Below are 22,887 nucleotides of genomic sequence, written 5' to 3' on the forward strand. Positions count from 1 at the left end.
TTAGTTTTGATGTAGTGTTCCAAGATTCATGGTTTACATGTAATACCCAGCGCTCCATGCAATATGTGCCTTTCTTAATACCCATCACTACGCCTACCCATCCTCCCAGCCCCTTCCCTCTAAAAACCTGTTTGTTTCTTGGAGTCCACAGTCTCTAATGGGTTGTCTCCCCCTCTGATTTCTACCCCTACCTTCACTTTTCCTTGACTTCTATCTGGGTCCTACTACTGTGCTGCACAATCAGCAAGTCAGAGGTGAGAAAAGAATAAGCTCAGATATTTATTTCCCCTACTTCGTCACCACTAGGTTGTAGGTTGGTAGTAACTGTTTATTGACATAAGTTCATAATTCATGTCAGAATGTTCTGTCCTACATTTCCCTCTCACTTCTACTAACTGCAATCTTAGCTTTCCCTCTCAATAGTATGGAAAGGAAATAGCTCCCCATTGTTTCTAAACTTAGGATGATTAATCAAACATTGTTGGTTTCCCTTAGTCCTTCTCAAATCCTTTAGTTTTTTCATTCAGTATTTCTAGATTACTCTGAGTGAAACATTCCTTTTTGGGCAAAGCCATAGCTGATTTCAAGTATTCAGAGAAACTCCTCAAGCATTCTTCTAAATAATTTCTTTCATTTTCTGCCATCACTGTATCCCACAATCTATACTTTATTTTAAAAATTTTAGCCAAGGGGCACCAGGGTGACTCAGTCATTTAAGTGTCTGTCCTCAGTTCAGGTTATGATCCCAGGGTCCTGAGATCACCCAACGTCAGTGTCCTTCCTCAGTAGGGAATCTGATTCTCCCTCTCCCTTTGCCCCTTCATCTCGCTTTTTTTCTCAAACAAAAAAATAAAATCTTAAAAAAAAAAACTTTAGCCCCCCAAAATAAATAAATTATAAAAATTTTAGCCGAAGTATTAATACCTCAATCAAAAATTCCTCAGTAATTTCAGAAAATTACCAAAATTAAGTTCTACCTATCTGATGACACCAAGACATCAATTATCTATTTTCTTTTTCCAAAAAATTCTACGAGCATTCAGCTTGCTCCCAGTAATACCATTTATGATGGCTCACTACCATTACTTATTGCTCTTAAAAATAACATATTTTTATGCTAAGTTCATAGACACCTAAAGGTTTCAATAGTCTAGGTGTTAAGGGAAATGCTAGTTTATAAACAGTGGTAAAAATTAACTCGTTTCTGACACTGTTGCTGTGGTCACTTAGGTACCAAATTAAATTCTCATAACTAATGATTTACACTATTTCTCAAGGAAGTAATTTTGTTTCAGTTCCTCTCCCATTTCATCATAGGAGTTTAGATCCAGTCCACATATTTAAATAGAGAAATTGATACCATCATCAGTATTCTATTCTCTTCACTTAATTTTACCTCTTCTCAACCCCACTTTTTTATTTTTCCCCAAATTCAGAATATAAGAGCAAAAGCTTGGGTTGAAGTGTATGGATGTAGGAGGGAAAGAAATGTAGGAAGATTTCTGCATCAATGCTATTTGAGCTCAGCTCATCTTAACCAGTAATTCTTAAGTATGGGCTCCAGATCAGCAACATCAGTATCACTTGAGAATTTGTTAGAAATGCACATTAGTGGAATCCCTACCCCAGACTGATTGAATTAGAACTATAGGGGTGGGAAATAGCTGTTTGTGTTTTAAACACCTCTTCAGGAGATTCTAAAACAACTAAAGTCCATTGCAGCCAAAGTGTGAGAATCATCGATCTAGAAAAAAACACACTTTCTAAGACAGCAAAACACAGATGTTTTAAAAACTTTTTAAAAGGGTATTTAAATTGAAGGGCTTTCATTTTTCTCTTTATTTTCAGTCATTCCCTTAATTTCCTTTGGGACAAGAAAAAGAGACTCCAAGACTAATTTTTTTTTTTTGTTTGTTTTTCGGTTACCTTTTCAACTTCATGCTTTGTTAATTTATATTGATTATGTCTCTATGATTTCATGTGAGTCAGAGGTGGAAATGATTTTTACTGTCAGGGATGAGTTTAGTGGGTGGGAATCTGGGTACTGGAAATTCTGCTTCTGTGTTCCACATCTGTATGATATCATTGATTTCTGAGGCTTAGGTTTTCACTCATCATTCAAATTGGACTTTGTTATTTCTGCCTTGTTGAGGCAGTTCTGTGTTTACTCTCTTTTCACTTTCCTTTTATTTTACCTTCTGTTAATCAGCAGTCTAATTTAACCAGAGGAGGGTACCATGTTTTTAGTTCAGTAGATTGGAGATGAGCACAATGTTTGCCAAATTCTTGAACAATGTGGTCATTTCAACAATTAGAACACATGTAGTGGGGTTCACGTTTATTTTGTAAGTTTAATTCAAACTTGTCACACTAGCTTACCTATGTGACATATTCCATCCATCCTAGAGAAACCTAACTGGAATTTTTACAACATCCATCCAATCTAGCACAAGCTTAACAAAGCATTTTTATGCTTTGTTAAGATTGAACGTCATCATTTTAAAATTAAATCTATTAATTAATAACATAACAATCAACAGGGAGTTGGCAGTAATGCCTCTGGTTATATAGTTTTCCTGTTGATAATGAAATTTAAAACAAAGCCTTCCACACCATCAGAATAACGCTAAAAATAAGGGTCAATAAAATCATCATACTTAATAAAAATAAAATAAATAGGTATGTGAATATATATTTATATATTTACACAATGCTATCTATATTTTTAAATGTTGATCATTTTTCTATGTATATTTACAAATATATTTGCACTATAAGGCTCAGAACTAGAAGTTATAAATTAAAAAGTCAGTATTTTTAAAGGGATAGCAATTTAATTTATTGATAAATTAATATAAGATTGAATGCATATACAGATTTGCCTGGACTGGTTAGAACTTCCAAAATATTGTTGTAATGAAGAAGCTTCTCCTCATTTTCTTTTGAAAATGTCACATTTTAAAAGCTTAGTGTGTTTTTATTTATTTATTTTTTTTATTTTTTTATTTTTTTTTTAAGATTTTATTTATTTTTTTGACAGACAGAAATCACAAGTAGATGGAGAGGCAGGCAGTAAGAGAGAGAGGGAAGCAGGCTCCCTGCCGAGCAGAGAGCCCGATGCGGGACTTGATCCCAGGACCTGAGATCATGACCTGAGCCGAAGGCAGCGGCTTAACCCACTGAGCCACCCAGGCGCCCAGCTTGGTGTGTTTTTAAACTTAGAAATTAATTTCCTTTTGAAACTGATAAAAATACTGTCCTTGGTACATCTGTGATATGTAGGCATATTCTGTTTCTTTTCAGTATATTCAAGGCTTTCCTGTACCACAGCTAATAATTTTTGGCTTTTATGAATATTCTAACATTTTGAGGTTGTTTATTGCCCTTCAGTAATGCCCAACAGAACTTACTTTAAGCAGCCAGATAAAAGTCAAGCAAGTGTGAAGAGTACAAATTGTACTTCCTAATGGTGTGAGTAACTATCTATAAAGCTATTTGAAATGGACTAAAATTATAGACCTAGATAACTAGGTCACTTCTGTCATTTACAAATGGGTAACTTTTAGCAAATCCTTATTTAAATATAGCAATATTTCCTAAAATCCTGCCTAAAGACTCTAAAAAAACTGTCAGCCGAGGTCTGCAAATTAAAGCAAGAGACAAAAGATAATAATAACATTTTCTGTGTATAGTAGACATACTTACATTTATCTCTTCTTTATAAACCTTTAATTATTATTGTTATCCTAAATATCTCCATTATGAAACAAAATACGTTTTACAACTCTTTGTCCAAATTATGCCTGAGGATTTCTTAGTTTTTTTTTTTTTTAAAAAAACTCAAACACATTAAATGTTTCTACTTCAATTTGAAGTAGAATATTAGATGCCGTTGAATAAAATTTAAGCTTAAAACAGAACATCCTTTTATTTTTGTCCACATGGCTTTAAAACTCATGTATTATTTGTTTAAAAATAGGAAAGTAATTAATTATACCTGCAATGATACTCCTTCTCATATTTCGTATATGCAGTATTATTCTTGCAAGGAAATGATTCACGTGGTATTTGAAGTTGTCTCTTACAAAGCTTGAATGTAAATATTGCTGAACAGATGTACGAAGTACCCTAAGAAAGATCAGAAAGTATTTTTTACAAAAGTTTTTGGATACGTCAAAAGTAATAAAAAGATTCTTACTTGTAGAGGTATGGAAGCTATTTTTATAAGCATGTAGAAATTCCCTGTACAACACTGTGAAAGAATCTGTTTTCCAAATTATCACAATGTCCCCATCTCACACACTTTTCCTACCACCTGAATTCAGTACTCCTCTGAGAATTAGGAACTATCCTTCCCACCACCTTGAATGTAAAAAGCAGGCTGTGACTATGGAGAAAGGAATGCTCTGTGATTTTTGAAGCCCTGTTTAAAAGGCCATATAATGTCTGCCTAATTATCTTGGGATGCCTGCTTTCAGAACCCAGCCACAATGATGTGAGGAAGCGTAGGCCTTAAAGAGAAGTTATATTTAGCGTTCTGGGTTGATAATTCCAGTTGATGGCCCAGCTGATAGCCAGTATCAACCATAAGACATGTGAATTAGGAAGACTTTAAGATATTAATATAAATTTTTAATACAAATGAAAAATGAATCTTACTAAAATAAAAAGATAGTAAGTTGTGGAAACTTTTACATTATTTCCTAATCTTATTTATGTAAATGTTAAATTCAAATGTCAAAATTTAAAAGTGTCAAATAACTAAGAAAATTAAAAATAATTAAAAATAAAATTTTTACAAAATTACATTGTTCATAAGGAAGAATTTCAGCGGAAGAACAAAAAATGAAACTGAAGTTTGTTTGTAATTGGGGTTTGTATTTAAAATAGGAAAACATGAAAATCAACAAATGAAGTATCTTTTCTGATATTTCTGATTTTGAAATTTTTAATATGTTAATGAAAACTTGAATTATATTTGTACTTTTCAGATAGTATGGCAATAGTAAATATATATAAATCACTTTCTTAGATTCAGACTTACATTTGGAATATGAGTGTTGTCTGCATCATTCTGACATAGCTTTGATGAACATTTGTACACATCAATTTCACAGTTTCCATCAAAAAATCCTTCTGGGCATTCACAAATGTAAGCAGAGCTTTTATTTTGGCAAATACTCCCTTTCCAACAAGACTGACAAATATAACATTCCATTGACTCCTCACAGGATGCACCTTAAAGGATCACACACACAAAGAACATATGAACATAGAATAGCAAAACTCATTACAGAGGTCTTCAGAATTTATTTAAAAAAAAAAAAAGATTTAGCATGGCATAATTTATGTATCATAAAATTTACCCATTACAAGTCTATAATTCTGTAACCTTTGCAAATGTGTAGAGAGATCTGACCATCAGCACTATTCAATTTTAGCATATTTCCATTACCCAAAGAAGAGCTCTTTTAATTGTCACTCTTTGTGTCCAGCCACAGGCACCATTAATTTTTCTGTCTCTATATATTTGCTTTCTTTGTGCATTTCATATAAATGGAATGGTACAATATGTTGTCTCTTGTGTTTGGTTTCTTTCGCTTGAGATAAAGTTCTTAAGAATTTGTCATGTTGTATCTTGTATCAGTATGTTACATGTAATTCACTATGTATACATTTTGTCTATTCCTTTATCATTTAGTAAACATTTGGGTTGTTTCCACTTTTTAACATTTTTTTACTGAGCCATAAGTGACGTATAACATTATAGTACGTTTTTTTAATTTGGTAGAATTCCCCTCTGAAGCCAACATTACATTAGTTTTTAGTTTTTTGTTTTTTAAAGATTTTATTTATTTATTTGTCAGAGAGAGAGAAAGAGAGAGAGAGAGAGCAAGAGAGTACAGCACAGGCAGACAGAGTAGCAGCAGAGGCAGAGGGAGAAGCAGGCTCCCCACCGAGCAAAGAGCCCAATGTGGGACTTGATTCCAGGACGCTGGGATCATGACCTGAGCCAAAGCCAGCGGCTTAACCAACTGAGCCACCCAGGCATCCCCAACATCACATTAGTTTTAAGTGCACAACATAATTATATATGTGTGTATGTGTGTGTGTGTGTGTATGACGATCACCACTATAAGTCTAGTTAACATTCATAACCACACATAGTTACAATTTTTTTCTTGTGATGAGAACTTTTCAGATCTACTCTCTTGGAAACTAACTTTTATGAAATGAATTCATGCACAAGTATTTGGGTGGATATGTATTTTCATATCTCTTACAAAAATTTCTTTGTGAAGTGTATGGTAAATAGCTGAGTAACTTTTTAAGAAACTGCCAAACTGTTTTACAAAGCGGCTATGCCATTTTACATTCACATTAGCAGTGTACAAGATATCCTGCCTCTACCCATTCTTGCCAACATTTGATATTGTCTATCTTCTTTATTATAGCTGTTTTAGGGGTGTGAAATCATATCATCTGTGGTTTCAATTTGCATTTCTATGAGTAACAATTTTGAGTACCTCCTCCTTATTTATTTGTATAAACATTTGTATATCTTCTCTAATGCCATTTGTTTTGCTACATGTAGACTGTAAACATTGTATTATTTATTTTCTTAATATTGAGCAACAAGTGATTTTTGTATATTCTGAATACAATTTTATCATGAAAAACATGACCACAAATACTTTGTCCTTTTCTTGCTGGGACTTTTCATGTTCTTAGTTAGTGACTTTTTTTTTTTTTAAAGATTTTATTTATTTATTTGACAGATAGATCACAAGTAGGCAGAGAGGCAGGCAGAGAGAGAGAGGAGGAAGCAGGCTCCCTGCTGAGCAGAGAGCCCGAAGTGGGGCTCGCTCGATCCCAGGACCCTGGGATCATGACCTGAGCTGAAGGCAGAGGCTTTAACCCACTGAGCCACCCAGGCGCCCCTTAGTGACTTTTTGACAGGAAAGTTTTAAGACCTAATTACACATATTTTTTAGTTTCATTAAATACAACTTGTAATGTTTTCTTTAATAGATTATGCTTTTAGTGTCACATAAGAACTTTTTGCCATAAAGGTAATAAAAATTTTCTCTTATTTTTTTTCAGACGTTTATGATTTTGGTTCTTAGATTTAAAACTCTGATCAGTTTGAGTTTTTTTTTAATTTTTTGTGTTTTGTTCTAATATGGTGTGAGACAATGAGTTATTTCATATATATTTTTATTTTAAATTAATTAATGTTGAAATATAATTGCTCCAGTAATTTTTTTAGTGATTGCCCTTTGTCCATTTAATTGCCTTTTTTACTACTTTGAAAATCAACTGGCCATAAACATAACAGTTTTCTTCTGATTCTCACTTCTGTCCCACTGGCATATATACTTATCTATATGCAGTAAAATACACTATCTACATAAATGGAATTTGATAGCAAGTTTTAAAATTAGGCGGTCATCCAATTTTTTTTCTTTTTTTGTTGTAGTTGGTTTTTGTTTTTGCACTTTCACATAAAATTTTGTATGAATTTGTCAATTTCTACACAAAAGCCTGGTGGAAAAGTGATAAATATTTTAATGAGTCAATGGATAAAATTGGGAATAATTGTCATATTAACAATATGAAGTTCCAATCGATGAATATGAAGTATCTCTTCATTAGTTTAGGTTTTCTTTCATCTTTCTCAGCAAAGTTGTGGAGTTTTCAGTTAAAGTCTTGCGTTTAATTAACTAAATTTGTACCAAAGCATTTATTCTTTTGATATTATTGTAAAGGAAATATCTTATTTTGATTTTATAGATTTTGTTGCTAGTATATAGAAATGCAATTAACTTTAGTATGTTATCTTGTATTCTGCAAACTTGATTAATTAGTCCGGTAGTCTTTTTTTTTTTTTTTTTTTTGATTCCTTAGGATTTTCTACATATGAGATATTGTCACATGTTAATCAAGATAGTTTTACTTCTTTCTTTTCAACCTGTATGTTCTTTTGTCTCCCCATCAAACAGTCTGGAACATCCTGTACAATGTTAACTACAAATGATGAAAGAGGACATCCCTTTTGTTTTCATTCTAAAAGGAAAATTTGTCAGCTTGACATTATCAGTATGATATTAACTGGACAATTGTCATAAATATTTTTTATCGGGTTGAGAGAGATTTTTTTTAATTTGTTTAAGTTTTTATAATAAATGTGTGTTACATTTTTTCAAATGTTTTTTCTATCTATTGAGAGTACGGTATGGTTTGTTCCTTTTTTTTTTTTTTTAGTAACATAGTATCAAATTTATTCATCTCTCAGATGTTAAACTAATTTTGCCTTCTGGGGAAAAACTGCATTTTGTCAGAGCACAAAAAATAGTTTTATATGTTACTGGATTGGATGTACTCTTATTTTATTGAGGATATTCAATTTATATTCATAAATGATACTCGTTTTTAGTTTTCTTGTCTTGTGCTGTCTTTTCCTGGTTTTAGTATGAGAATAACACCAGCATCATAAAATGAATTAAAAAGTATTCATTTTACTTCTTTTCTTCCTTTTCTCTGTGAATGGTTTGTAAGGACTTGTACTAATACCTTCCTTATTTGCTAGGTCTATACAGGTTTTCTATTTCTTCTTGAGACATTTTTAGTAATTTGTGTCTTTCTAAAATTGTCTATTTAGTTTAGTAGTCTAATATGTTTGTATAATGGTGTTCACAGTATTTCCTTACAATCCATTCATTTTGAATGATCACTAATAATGTGCCCACTTTAAGCACTGGTTTTATCAATGTGTGCCTCCCCTTATTTTTTCTCAGTTACTCCAACTGAGGATATATTCATTTTATTTTTCTAAAATATCAAAGTTTGGTTTCATTGATTATTCTCACAAGTTTTAGTGATTTTTCCATTAATCATTTCCTTTCTTTTGTCTGTTTGTGGTCCAATTTATGTTCTTTTTCTAGTTAGTTAAGGTAGAAGCTGAGAATATTGATTTGAGACCATTTTTTTTTTCACTTTTAAAGATTTTATTTATTTATTTGAGAGAGGGAGATGGAGAGAGAGAGAGAACAAGCCATGGAGAGGCAGAGGGAGAGGAAGAAGCGACCTCCCCACTGAGCAGGGAGCCCAATGTGGGGCTTAATCCCAGGACCCTGAGATCATGACCTGAGTCAAAGACAGATGCTTAAACACTGAGACACCCAGACATCCCTCAAGATTTTTTCTTTTTCAAAGTAGGAATTTAGAACTATGTATTTCCTTATAATCATTGTTTTAGCTACATTTAATAAGTTTTGATATGTGTATATATGTGTGTGTGATTTCTTCTTTGAACAGTTTATTTTAAAAATTTAATTTCCAAATATTTTGAGATTTCCCTGAAGTTTCTGCTGTTGATTTCTAATTTAATTCTCTTTAAGGTTTGTAAACACATATTGTCTGAATTTTATTTTATTTTTTCTTCTGTTTAGTTGTTTTAATGAATACAAATCAGAGGTTTAATTTTAAAAATATATTTTTACAATGTTGTGCAACCATCCCCACTACATAATTCCAAAATATTTCAATCACCTCAACAAGAAACCCCATGATTATTGATAATTTTCAGCTGCCCTTTCCTCAATGTCTTTGCACCCACTAATCTCATTTTTGTTTCTATGGATTTGCCTTTTCTGGCCTGAATTTTAAGTCTTTCAGATTTATTGAAACTTATTTTATGGCTATGTTCATTTGTTTATATATTGGCTACCAATAGCAAAGTTAAGCAAGTTCATGTTTGGTACTTGCCGCAACATTAGAATGAGTGTCTCCGTAAAGTCTATGCCCTGGAATAGTCACTTATCTCCTTCTTGTCCCCACACTGATAAAATCATGTGAATAGAATTAATAAAGTAATGGATGTTATTAAGGCCTAGAAGTTGCACTGCAGCTTTTATCAGACCTGGATCATTAGGTGTTTCACTGCAGAGTTGAGAAAATTTTGTAAGATTGGATTCAATCTGTTGTCATAAGGCACATTATAGTGGCAATAAAAAGTAACTACAGTAGTGGCTTAACAGTTTTTGCTATATCTGTTAATTCCTAGATTAAAAAAAAAAATTACTTTTTTATTCTTGTGAGCCTGAACAGGGCTTTGGGTTATTCACATATGTTAGAGCTGAATGGAGAAGTATCTGACTTTCTGTTAAAAATTGCACAGGTGGCCCCCAGAAATTATCCATAAAATTTTTTTTCAAGATTTTTTTTTTTATTTGACCTAGAGAGAGATCACAAATAGGCAGAGAAGCAGGCAGGTGCAGGGGGTAGGGGAAGCAGGCTCCCTGCTGAGCAGAGAGCCTGATGCAGGCTTGATCCCAGGACCCTGAGATCATGACCTGAGCCAAAGGCAGAGGCTTAACCTACTGAGCCACCCAGGCAACCCTCCACAGAAAATTTTTAAAAGTGTTTGTTTTCCAGGTTCATAAACCTTATCAACCAATTCACTATATACTCCAAAGCTAACAAGCATGTAACATGTTCATTAGAAAAAAAAATATTTATATCAAACCCATTCATTATTATGTGAATAGGAACATCAAGAAACATTTAGTTATGAAAAATTAAGTTACTTAGCAACAGTATGAAAGACAAAAAAAATCCCACTTAAATGACATGTTGCTAATTCATTTGAAGTTTGGGTTGTGAATTAAATTCTAAAATATAACAGCATAAAGATAGTATGAAATGTTGAGTGACCACACCATTGACATTATTATATTAAAATAAAGCAACTTTTAATTTCAGGAAATCAGTACATAAATAATTATTTTGCTCACACAAAGAAATGAATATTTATTTCTCAACATTCTATATTAACATCATATTCTCCTATTCAGTAATTAAATATAGGAAATGACAATTATATTTAAGACATAAATATTAGCATCATGGTAGGAAATTTTGTGCATGATATTGTCTTATATGTATGTAATCTTAGCATTTCATATAGAATAAGCATCCATATTTTTTTTTATAAATTCCTTAAGACAAAGCTGGGATTTACAAAGAGCCATAATCATCCAGTTTGTATTTGCATTTTCTTCTAAGTTAAACAAATTTTTCTAGAGATTAAGCAACTTGCTACATGTCACATAATTGCTTAAATAATGACAAATTAGTAATAAAATTTTGTGCATTCCACCTAATCCCATTATAACTCCATGTTCTTTCACCACACTAGATTAGTTCTGTAAAAAAAAAAAGGTAAAAGACTCAAATATAGATTTATTTTAACATTAGTCCAATATTACAACTCTACTGTACAATATTGTGTTGTCCAACATTATATGTGGAATATTAAAAAAGATACAAAAATAATTATTTACTTGTCTTCTTCTACAAACAAAATTATATAGTCTAAACACGAATCCTTTGTCATGTATGCAGTTTGCAAGTCTGTTGTTTATCTTTTCATCCTCTTAATGGGGAATTTCTAGATAAAATTTTTTGATGACTTTGACTTTATTTATTTATGCATTTATTATTTTTTCATGGATTGTGTTTTGGCATCATGTCTAAGAATTCTCCTTCAGTCACTATGTTCTGAATGTTTTCTGCTATAAAACAGTTGTCAAAACAACTAGGCTTATTTTTGTTAATAATGTCATAGTATATGACATAGCGTATGAAAAGTAGCAAGTTAAGAATATAAGAAGATATACTGCATGGGTAATTAAGAAATATAAAGAATATTAATTACATGTGATTGTGTTGTTGGTGGTGTTCTTTAAATAGAAAGTGGTTGCTTCTAAGACATTAAAGTTGCAGACCAAACTGTGATTTCCTAAACACTAATCAAACTGTACTTAAGAAGCTTCACATATGCTATTATTCAAAAGAGAACGGCAAGATTCAGGGAAATGTACTCTTTCTTGTGATCTGATATATTGCCCTTCATGGATGTTTTGTGCAAAATAGATCATGAAAGGGAGATGATTTCTCAGAAAAGAATGGATTTTGGAAATGTCATTCATCATAGATTAGTACTGTAAAAAAAAGTCGAGATTCACAAGGATGAAAAGAGGCTCTTCCCTTGGCCTCAGGAACTTGAGGTCTGGATTCTAATAAAGGAGATATATTTAGGCTCTCTTGTTGAGCAGAGATTTAAGTGTTCCCCTAAGAGCAGGTCCTGACCTCATGGCCAACTGGGAATTTGTATGAGCCAGTCTAAATGTTGTCCAACTCATCTAGTGTCTAAGCATACATTTCCTGACTTAACTTCTCTTTATTATCCTTTCAATAATGCCATATTATGTATGTGATGGTGTGGATTTAGCATTGCTATGGATAATTAAAAAGAAATTTTTGCACATACTTGGTGAAAAGTAGCATGGGATAGTAGCAAAGAATCACAGTGGCCAGAAATCATCAACCAATCAACCAAATAGTGGAGAAAGACTCAGCAGCCTGGTAGCTGATACCTCACTAATGACAATCTGATTGATTTATGTAACACTGGTAGAGAGAGTAAAGCTTATCAATTCTTCCAAAGGATATCTGAACTTCTTACCCACCCATATATGTTCTAGACAATGTAATCTTTTTAGAAATTCTGGGCATCTAGCCCAAGCCAAAGCCTTTAAGCACTAATATACTTCCTTCCATCACTCACCTTCATGCACTGGCAACCTGGAGGTCACATGTTCTAGTTGGTATATCTAAAACATTTCATTAGACTGGATTACTGAGTTGCTACTTGGAAAAGGTTTACCCTGCAGAGGTACCAGGTATTCAATAACCTCCGTGTGAATAATTAAAAAAAAAAAAAAACCTGGTTTAAGGAGTATTACTTAATTCAACATGACCCAGCCTAATATGATCATTACAAAATATTTTAAATATTTTACCAAATTGGGTTCTGCTATAGCAAGAACTTAAAATTTATGGCATAAGTTTAATGAGTGGTGAGCAGCGAGGAAATGTGAAAGGGTGAAAAGATAATAATCCACATTATAAAGTATCACCTGATGTAACGTGAGAGAAACTTGAATGCATGCTAATTTAATAAGTAGAGCAGAAGAGGTTGAAAAAAAAAGCAAACTTAGTAGAATGTTTTCGTTGTTATTTACTGGTTATGGCAAGAAAAATACAAAAGTAGATGTACTAGGGACTATTTGCGAACACAAATATGAGAATTGGTGTACTGGGAATATTAGGGTCCAATATTGGGAATGAAAATTAAGAATGACCATTTATAGGTATGGATTAGTGTGGCCTAGAATATATAGGTTCTATTTCTATTTCTTCAATCTATTAAAGTGTTTGTGTAAGTCACCATGTGAAAATAAACCATTTTATATCAAAATATGGGGCATTTAAAAAAATGTTCAATGTAAAAACAATTACTGGAGTATAAATGCAAATGTAGGCAACACATCTTTCCATCTTAGACTTATTAATACTCTGAGGCACATGTTCATTGTAAGCTGATGATGAATTTGAATAGAATGTGACATTTTGCTTTTGTTATGTTTTATACAAGCAGCCACATAAAGCACAAATAATGCAGAAACTTTAAGGAAGTATGATATGTATCTAAAAAAAAATAGCCTACTTAGTAGGAGCAACTTAGCAATCTGAATTTAATTCAAATATAAACTCCATTCAGGTGGGTAATTTTGTCTGTTAACTGACTTCACAAGCAAATAAAATAGTGCTTATTTTTGTTCACTTTAGAATTTCTCCTCTAAGTGTTAGTAAATGCAGACTCTTGTATAGGAGTTAATATTTCTGATCATAAAGGAGGGTCATGGGGGATAGCTAGGTGGATATACTGACACCTGATTTTCCCAGGATGAGATCACCTCCTGTCTTCTGGCGGCTTTAATTCCACAAAACTCTGACTAGCATTACCATTGACTGTGCTTACTTTAGGATTTTCTTTTGTCCAAATGCTCACTTCTGAGAGCTATTTTTGTTTAAAATCTTTCTTTTTCTCCTCTAAGTCCTCCTTGCATAGAATTAGCCTATGCCTGTATTTTCTCTGATTTTCCTTATAGATTTCTTGTCTACACTAAGATTTTTTTCTGAAATAGTTATCCCAATTGTTCCTACTGGTGTTTTTAAATTAATTTTCTTAAAGATTGTCTAGTGACCCAGTCTTACAAGTTTGACTCTGATCTTGGAATATCTCCAAGATTTCAAAATAGGCAGAGCTACTCTTTCCGCTGCCAAAGTATGTTATAGTGAAATGTTTTAACCCATGTTTTTTCCTGTCTTGGCTTTCTAATCTATCTGATGCAATCACCTCTCAATTTTCCCAGGATTCCTGAAAAAAAAGAGTCTGATAATAGTCTCCATTTTACTCCCCAGCAATGCCATCGTTGTTCATTTTAAGCAAATGCTTAATGGAAAGATAAATATATAAATACTACACTCCTAAATTAATCAGACTTTTCTTACTTAAACATGCTCTTCCCCACAAATATGAAATAAGTAAAACAATACTCTGATTCAGTAATTTAGATTAATGCTGTATTTACCAATACTCATATTGTATCAATAATCTAGTAATATACAAAACAGATTTTGACCTCATGAAATCATGAATTTACATAGAAATAGAATAGATGTAAAAGACAAGTAAATGAATACATAGTATGTTTAATGGTGATAAATATTATGGAGAAAAAAGAGGCAGTGTGTTTGAAATAAGGAGTTCTGGAGGGTATGGTCATTTTGTATAAAGTGGTCAAGGAAAGCCTCAATGATGAGGGGAATAACATACCCGTAGAGAGAGGCTTATGGCTATTTTGCAAAAGAGTAATTTGAACACAACTCCCCTCACCTTGATACATTTTTTTTTATTTTTTAAAGTACATATCACCTTCTAAATTAATATGTATCACCTTCTAAAATAATATATACCATAAAGATTTGTTATATTTGTTATTTAATGCCTTAATTCAAATATAATCTCCAATCACATAGGTAATTTTGTCTGTTTTGTTAACTGAGATTTCATAAGCAAATGCAATGCTGTTGCCCCACAACAAATTTTCCATAAGTACTTGTTGAATGAATGCGTGAGTGAATAAATGGACAAAGTACACTTCAGCAGACACAACAGCAAGTGTAAAAACTGAGTTGAGGATATCCTTATGGTTTTCAAAAGCAGAAAGAAAGCTAGAAGACTGAGTCAATAAGAGGATGCAAAATAAAATGCCTTTTATTTTAAATTTTATGGAAACACAATGGAGCATTTGGGGCTGAGGTTTGGCATAATCTCACATTTTTAAAAGATTACCTTAAAAGTAGATTATATATGGTCAAGAAGGAAAACAGAGAGACTGGGTTTTAGATTACTGTAATATTCCAGACATGACATTATGGAAGTTGGATTAAGATACTAATGAAGAGGACAGTGAGAAAGATCACACTCTAAATATATGTTGGAGATAAATACTGCTAGATTTGCTGATAGATTTAAAAGAGAAGAAAAGATAGGTATACTCATTTTTTTTTTTTATTGTGACCAACCAGAAGGTGAGGTAGGTTGGTTATTGGTTGGTTGGTTGATTGTTCCCCCAGCCCCCGTCCCTGAGATAAGAAAATGGGATTTGGGAGAAGAAAGTAGAATTTAGTTTTAAACATGTTAATTTTGAGATCTATATTACACATATGAGTGAAGATATCTTATAGACAGTTAATCATAGTGATCTGGAGTTTAGGAGTAAAGCCTGAACTGGATATTTAAGTTGAGATTCTCCAGCATATAAATAGTATTTAAATCCAAAAGACTGGAATGGATTTCTGAGGAAATAAATGTGGATAGAGAAGAGAGTTTTGAAGTTTAATTCTTGGTGCATGTCAATATACAGTAGGAATTGTAGACATAAAGAAGTATCTGAAAAAGGATGGAGAAGAAATAACCAAGGAGTAAGGAAGTAGGTGATAAAAGAGTGTGGCACACAAGAAGTTGAGTGAAGAAATATATCAAAAATACAAAGTATATCAAATGCTGCTAATAGCTAAAATAAGATAAATAATTAAACTGAACTAATTAGAAATTATGTTTAGCAATGGAGTTTTAAACAGCCATTAGTATGATGTTTCTGTGGAGTAGTGAGCAAAAACACTTGCTTGGGAGCGCCTGGGTGGCTCAGTGGGTTAAGCCGCTGCCTTCAGCTCAGGTCATGATCTCAGGGTCCTGGGATCGAGTCCTACATCGGGCTCTCTGCTAGGCGGGGAGCCTGCTTCCCTCTCTCTCTCTCTCTCTCTCTCTGCCAGCCTCTCTACCTATCTGTGATCTCTCTCTGTCAAATAAATAAATAAAATCTTAAAAAAAAAAACAAAAAACACTTACTTGTGTGGGTTCGAGAGAGAATGAGAAGGATGTATAAAACCCCTGGTTATTCAAAGTTTAGTAATCTCTGACATGGTAGCATCAAAATTTCACCTGAAGTCTCTTTATAAACGCAGAATACCAGACTCCACTGAAGGAATACCTGATTTTACCTAAAGTCCCAAATGATTAATATCTAAAGTAATTTAATAAAGTACTTTAATTAATAATTAAGTACTTTAATATTTAAAGTAATATTTAAAGTAATTTATGGAGCACTATTCTAAAAACCTCTTTTAAGTTTTATTTTATGAAGAACAGTGATATGAGGTAGGAACCAAAGAGATATTTGGAATCTTTCAAAGCAAGTTTGTGAAAAGATGGGGGGTTGAACTGTTTAGGGAGGGAAGATTAACAATCAACACAGGAAAGAGGATGGTTTCTGGATTAATGTATTCGAGTAGGGTAGAGAGACACATGGGATCCTATCCACAGGTAGAAGGATTAGCTGCAGGTGGAAGGCACCATTGTACGAAGAGAGACTGAGTTAGACGGGTAAAAAATTAAGTTGATGGAGTGTGTAGGCGGACCCTGAAAGTCTTTTTCTGATTGCTTCTAAGTTTTGTTGAAATGTGAAACGAAGACCTCAATGGAGTATAATTAAAGAGGTGGAGGTTTGAGGAGAAAAGGTAGGTATGATAGGTTGTCAAGAATATTGAGAGAATGCAATATTAAACAAAAATTATAGATATCAATAATTATTTTTATTTTATTTTTTAAAAATTATTTATTTGATAGAGAGAGACAGCAAGAGAGGGAACACAAGCAGTGGGAATGGGAGAGGGAGAAGCGGACTTCCTGCGGAGCAGAGAGCCCAGTATGTCACTCGATCCCAGGATCCTGGGATCATGACTGGAGCCAAAGGCAGATACTTAATGACTGAGGCACCCAGGTGCCACAATAATTGTCATATTTATATAAAAAAATAAATAAAAGTAACACAAAACCATACACACATAACCCAAATACTTTAAACTAAAATATTTAAGCAAAAATTCTACTAAATCAGCTAAGTAACTTTCATTTTAATGAAAATCATAATGGGGCTTTTATAAAGCAAACTAGCTCTGCTATCCAAAGGACGTGCATGTATCCATTAAAAAAAATCACAATGAGTGGAAGATCATCTCATTTTATTGTTATTTCAATAAGTTCTTTTGGTCAATCCTCTAATGAAGTGTCAAAAATTTCCGAAGCAATTCTGTGTAAAATAATGCAGTGCAGTTAGTTGGACATTTTATTCATGTAAATTCATTTCAGCCTACTTTCATGTAAGAATGAAGCTATTGTACTTGAAGGATAGGCCACACAAAGGCATCACCCATGGAAAAGTAATTTGCCTTTCATTCCTATGGGAAAAGGAAGAAATGGTTGCTAGGAGCATTTTGCAAGGACTAGAAAAGTGAAGTAAGTAGCAAACACAAGAAAATTAGAGAAAAATAGCTAACTTGTTGACCCATGTTTGATTATAGTTTTAAGACTTGTCAAGATGAATAATTGATTCAAAAAAGGAATATTCAATGTAAATACTTAATATTCATTTATCCCAGAAGTAATTGTGTAAAGGATTTATATTTAGATATTTTGGTAAATAAATAAGGACTTTTAAATTATTTATTTTATGCACACTTTAACAAAAACCATTTAAGTATTCTTATTCTCATGTTATTTGTTTCAATAATCATGCATGGTGTGAGATTTTTTTAACAGTTAAAAATATCAACTTTGTTAAGTTCCTAATGTGTAGCTCTCACTCCTCTGCTCTTCCACTCAAATTAATAGGATTGAGCCTAAACCCTATTACAGAGATGAACTAGTATTTTCCTTGACAGCAAAGATCTGTGTATTTATTTTTTCTAAGGAGTCAGAGAATAATTATTTTAGACCTTGTGGGCCTTAGGGTCTCAAACTCTGCTATTGTATCATGAAAGCAGCTGTAGACGATGCATGAGAATGACTATTTTACTTTTATTTTTTTAAGCACTTTATTAGTATTAACCTAAGCAATTTTGTGAGATAGACATTGCCATTAACCCATGGTTACAAAACAAATGTTTGTGTCTCCCCTAAATTCTTATGTTGAAACCTTTTCCCAGATGTGATTGTATTAGGAAGTAGGGACTTTGGAAAGTAATTAAAATTTAGGATTAGATGAAGTTATAAGGCTAAAACCCTCATGAATGGGATTAAGGTCCTTTTATAAAAGTCAGGAGCTGCTTTTCTTCTCTACTCTCAGTCATGTGAGGGTACAACGAGAAATTGGCAGTCTGCATCCTGGAAGATGGCCTTCACTGGAACCTGACCATGGTAACACCCTGATCTTGGACTTTCAGCCTCCAGAACTATGAGAAATGAATTTCTGTTGTGTAGCCACCCAATCTATGGTTATTGTGATAGCAGCCCAAGTTGACTAAGATGTCCATTGTGGGTGAGATGATTAGGCACATGAAAGATAGAGTTCAAGGCATATATTATCCTTAAATTACTAATAAGAAACTTTGAAGAATGAAAGAAACACAAAATGTAAGACTATATTTAGAGAAGTACCTAAAGACATATAAATCTTGCATGATTATAAATAAATATAAATCTTTGCATAGAACAATTAAACACACAACACACATGGAAGCCAAAAGGTGTTGCTCCTAAAATAAATCCATTCACACCCTTGAACTCTGAGCCACAGAAGGCTGAAATCAAGAAGGTTTCTAGAACACTGAGCTAGACTATGGGACTGGAATTGTGAAATCCAATTTAGACTCTAAGCATGCATTGAAAAAAGAGTCATAGATCACATATCCCACTGTGCAATTTTAGGTTGGGATATATGAAAGTAAGTACTATTCGCCTTCCAAAATTTCCATTTAATAAATGAAAGTTTTTCTAATAGAGAAACTGCATTTCCAATTAGAAAAGTTCTTTTGAGCAACAGTAACAATTTACATTAACAAAGAAATGGAAAGATGATCTGCTATCAATACTAAAAGTATCTGTCTTGAGGTTACAATGACTATATCCCCAATTAGATAGACGAATAAAGCCTCTATAAATTTAATTTCATTTTCATGTTTAATCAAAGCTTTAAAGATTTGAACAAGGATCTGCCTAATTTCTGGCTGAAAGTACTTCTAATGTAATGTCAGACAAACAGATGTTTCTTAGTGAAATTGAAAAAAAACAATTCATAAGACACGCATGAAAAGAGTCAGCACTTCGGGGCACCTGGATGGCTCAGTGGGTTAAAGCCTCTGCCTTCAGCTCGGTCATGAACCCAGGGTCCTGGGATCAAGCCCTGGATTGGGCTCTCTGCTCAGCGGGGAGCCTGCTTCCCCTCCTTCTCTCTTCCTGCCTCTCTGCCTGCTTGTGATCTCTGTCTGTCAAATAAATAAATAAAAATCTTAAAAAGAAAAAAAAAAAGAATAGAGTCAGTATTTCAAAGGAAGAGTTGCAAAATAGGGAACACACCCTTCTCTGGAGCAGAGATACTGCTAGAAGGAAAATACGGTAGAAATGTACAATTCATGGATTAATAAAAGATTAGATGTGTTTTAAAAAAATAATGTCAATCTTCTGAAATTATTATCAAGGAGATTAAAATATAATAAAATAGTTAATAATTCTATGTTAATAAAAACTGAAATATGAAAAACATATACCAAAATTAACATAAATATGTATGGGATCATTAATATACCAATAATATAAAATATAACTTGTAAAGAAAATAATCAGAGAACCATCCTCCAAAAGGACACGGAGCCTGGATTTTCTGAATCTTCAAAATCTGTGAAACCTAAAAAATCTCATGAAGTATGATCTAGAACAGTCCTATTCAACAGAAATAAAATGTCACAAGAATTTTGAGATTTTTCTAGTAATTACCTTAAAAAATAAAGGAAGCAAGTAGAATTAAATTTAAATATACTTTTAATTTACCCCAATAGATCTCAAATAAAATTTTTTTAACATCAATATAAAACATTATTATGTTGTATTTTACTTTTTTCATACTAAATTTTTGAGTGGGAAAGTATTTTTCACTTACATCACTTCCCAATTTGAAAGCCAAATTCCAAATGCTCAAAGCCATAAGTGGCTAATAGCTCTGTATTGAATAGTACATTTCTAGAGCAAAGGGAAAAAAGTAAATCTTTCAGTCTTTCTCAAAAAGACTATTCTAAGATTGATAGCAAATATCTTACTAAACATAACAAGAATGGAAGAATCTTAAATGAGATATGAATGATTAAATTTCACTGATATTGAAAAGTAGTAATAAACACATCAAGTTACATCCATTCTCAGACCAGAAATTATTAGAAAATCTATGAATATAATTTCACATCAATAGAAGTAGCCTATAAATCTGAAGAATAATGAAAGTAAATAGTTCTAAGAATGGCCATTTCAATACATTTTGCTGCATTAACTATCTATCCATACCAAATCAACAAAAGACTCCTAACTCTCATCTTATGAAAATAGTCATCAATCCAGTTAGGTTGTATATTTAAATGTGACCGGTAAGACAATAAAAATTCTAGAAAAGTATGATCTCTGAGACATGAAGGAAATCATCAAAATTTCATGAAAAATAAGGACATCTGTTTATTCAAAGACTACATTTAAAGAGTGAAAACCAAGTAAGAAGTTGGCAAATGTTTTAATACCTGTAACTAGCAAAGATACAGCATAGTAGGAGCTCCTAACAAATCAATAAAAAATACGTCAACAATATATAATGTAAATGTACATATTTTGCATAAATACTATTTATACATATGTATGGATATCTATATTAATATGCACATATATATGTGTGTATATGTATTTATATATGTATATGTATGCATATGTGCACCTTTAATACATGTGTGTATACATGCCTATGTGTATGTATATATACATATGCATGAGTACAAGTATATATATGTGTGTGTGTATGTATATGTATAAAGCCTGTCAATAGGAATAAAAAAAGATAAAAGACTTAAATAGAACTTTCACAAAAAAAGATATCAAATATCCATTAAAAATAAAAAAAAAAGAAATTAGGTAATGTTACATGTCTGACTTTTTGCAATTAAGATAATTAATTATTTAGAAATGTGAATAAAATGTGTTCAAGTATTTCAACAAAAAAAATGAAAAGTATTCAATATCATTAGTGAATGTAGAAATACAAATTAAACCAAATAAATGCTGCTACATACTTGTCAGAGAGTAATAAAAATTGATGACACACAAAATGATGTGTGCATGTAGAGCAAAGAGAAGTTTCATATACTGCTGATAGGACTGTAAGTTAGCACCGCCCCTTTAGAAACAATGAGTTTTTATTTATTAACATTTAACAGACACATACATAAACCATGATCAGAAAGTCCACCAGAAACCATAACCAGAAAGTATACATATTTCACATGTATGTATACATATATGCATATGATGCATGTATGTATGCATGTATGTATATTCTACGCACGTGTGTATGTGCATCCTCACAAAAAGCAAACAAAAGACAAGGTCAAGAAAGCTTATAGTAGTAATATCATTCATAATAGCCTCAAACTGAAAATTGCCAAAATGGTGTCCATTATTAGAACAGATATATAATTTTGATATATTCATACAATCAAAAAACACACAGCCATGTATTTAGCTAAACTCTCACAAATATAACATGAATAAAAAAGGCTAGACATAATAGAGAACATACCATAAAATTCTATTCATCTAAAAATCAAGTGAAGAAAAACAAAAGTAAACTGTAAAAGTTCAGGAGAATCTTTATCTTTGGAGTTGAGGGTAGGAGATGGTTACTTGGAAGTCATATGAAGAGACCTCCTGGGATGCAGACAATGTTTTATTTCTTTATGTCATAGTTATGTGGAATTATATTTTGTGAGAAACTTGTATTCAAAAACTTAAACGCGATTTTAAAATACAGTTAAAACATAATAGTTGCATTTAAAGATAGTTAAAGCCATGCACAAAATCAAAAGGTTAAAAAATAACTAGTATTATATGGGACAGGGACATGTCCTTCCTTGTTTCCAGATGTGTGTTTGTGTCATCGGTAATCAAATGTTCGCCAAACTCAGAATCACTGGAGGGCTTGTTAAAACAGATTACTGGACCTTGTTTCCAAAGCTTGAGATTCAGCGGGTCTGCATTTGGTACCAAAACCTAAGAATTTTCATCTCCAGTAAGTTCCCAGGTGATACTAATGCTGTCCATGCAGCACCATGTTATACACCACTGACTTTTGCTATTCTCTTCAAAATGCAATTTCCTCCATCCTATAGTCACCTGACGACTCCCTGCTCCATTCATCCCAGCCTCAGCTGCCAAGGAAAGTATTCCTATCCCTCAAAAACAATGACTACATTTAAAGGTTATTCTCCATAATACTTTCCTTAGAAATTTATCTCTATATGTTCTTCTCTTGTCTAGGTTTGTAATATCTCCACCCTGTGACATTCCTTAGGGTTTATTTTATCCCCTAAAATTTTTGTATTATG

The 22,887-nt window shown here is 32.5% G+C and overlaps 1 protein-coding gene across 1 annotated transcript in view; it reads right to left on the bottom strand.

Moving 5' to 3' along the window:
- The window catches only part of EYS (eyes shut homolog), a 1,637,266-nt gene that overhangs the window by 1,550,431 nt on the left and 63,948 nt on the right, over positions 1–22,887 (bottom strand). Inside the window, 2 exon segments of the mRNA XM_032341352.1 lie at positions 3,998–4,128; positions 5,045–5,238. Of these exon segments, the coding sequence (XP_032197243.1) occupies positions 3,998–4,128; positions 5,045–5,238 (325 nt within the window).

The sequence above is a fragment of the Mustela erminea genome, chromosome 4 (assembly GCF_009829155.1).
Source record: "Mustela erminea isolate mMusErm1 chromosome 4, mMusErm1.Pri, whole genome shotgun sequence".
Taxonomy (NCBI): domain Eukaryota; kingdom Metazoa; phylum Chordata; class Mammalia; order Carnivora; family Mustelidae; genus Mustela; species Mustela erminea.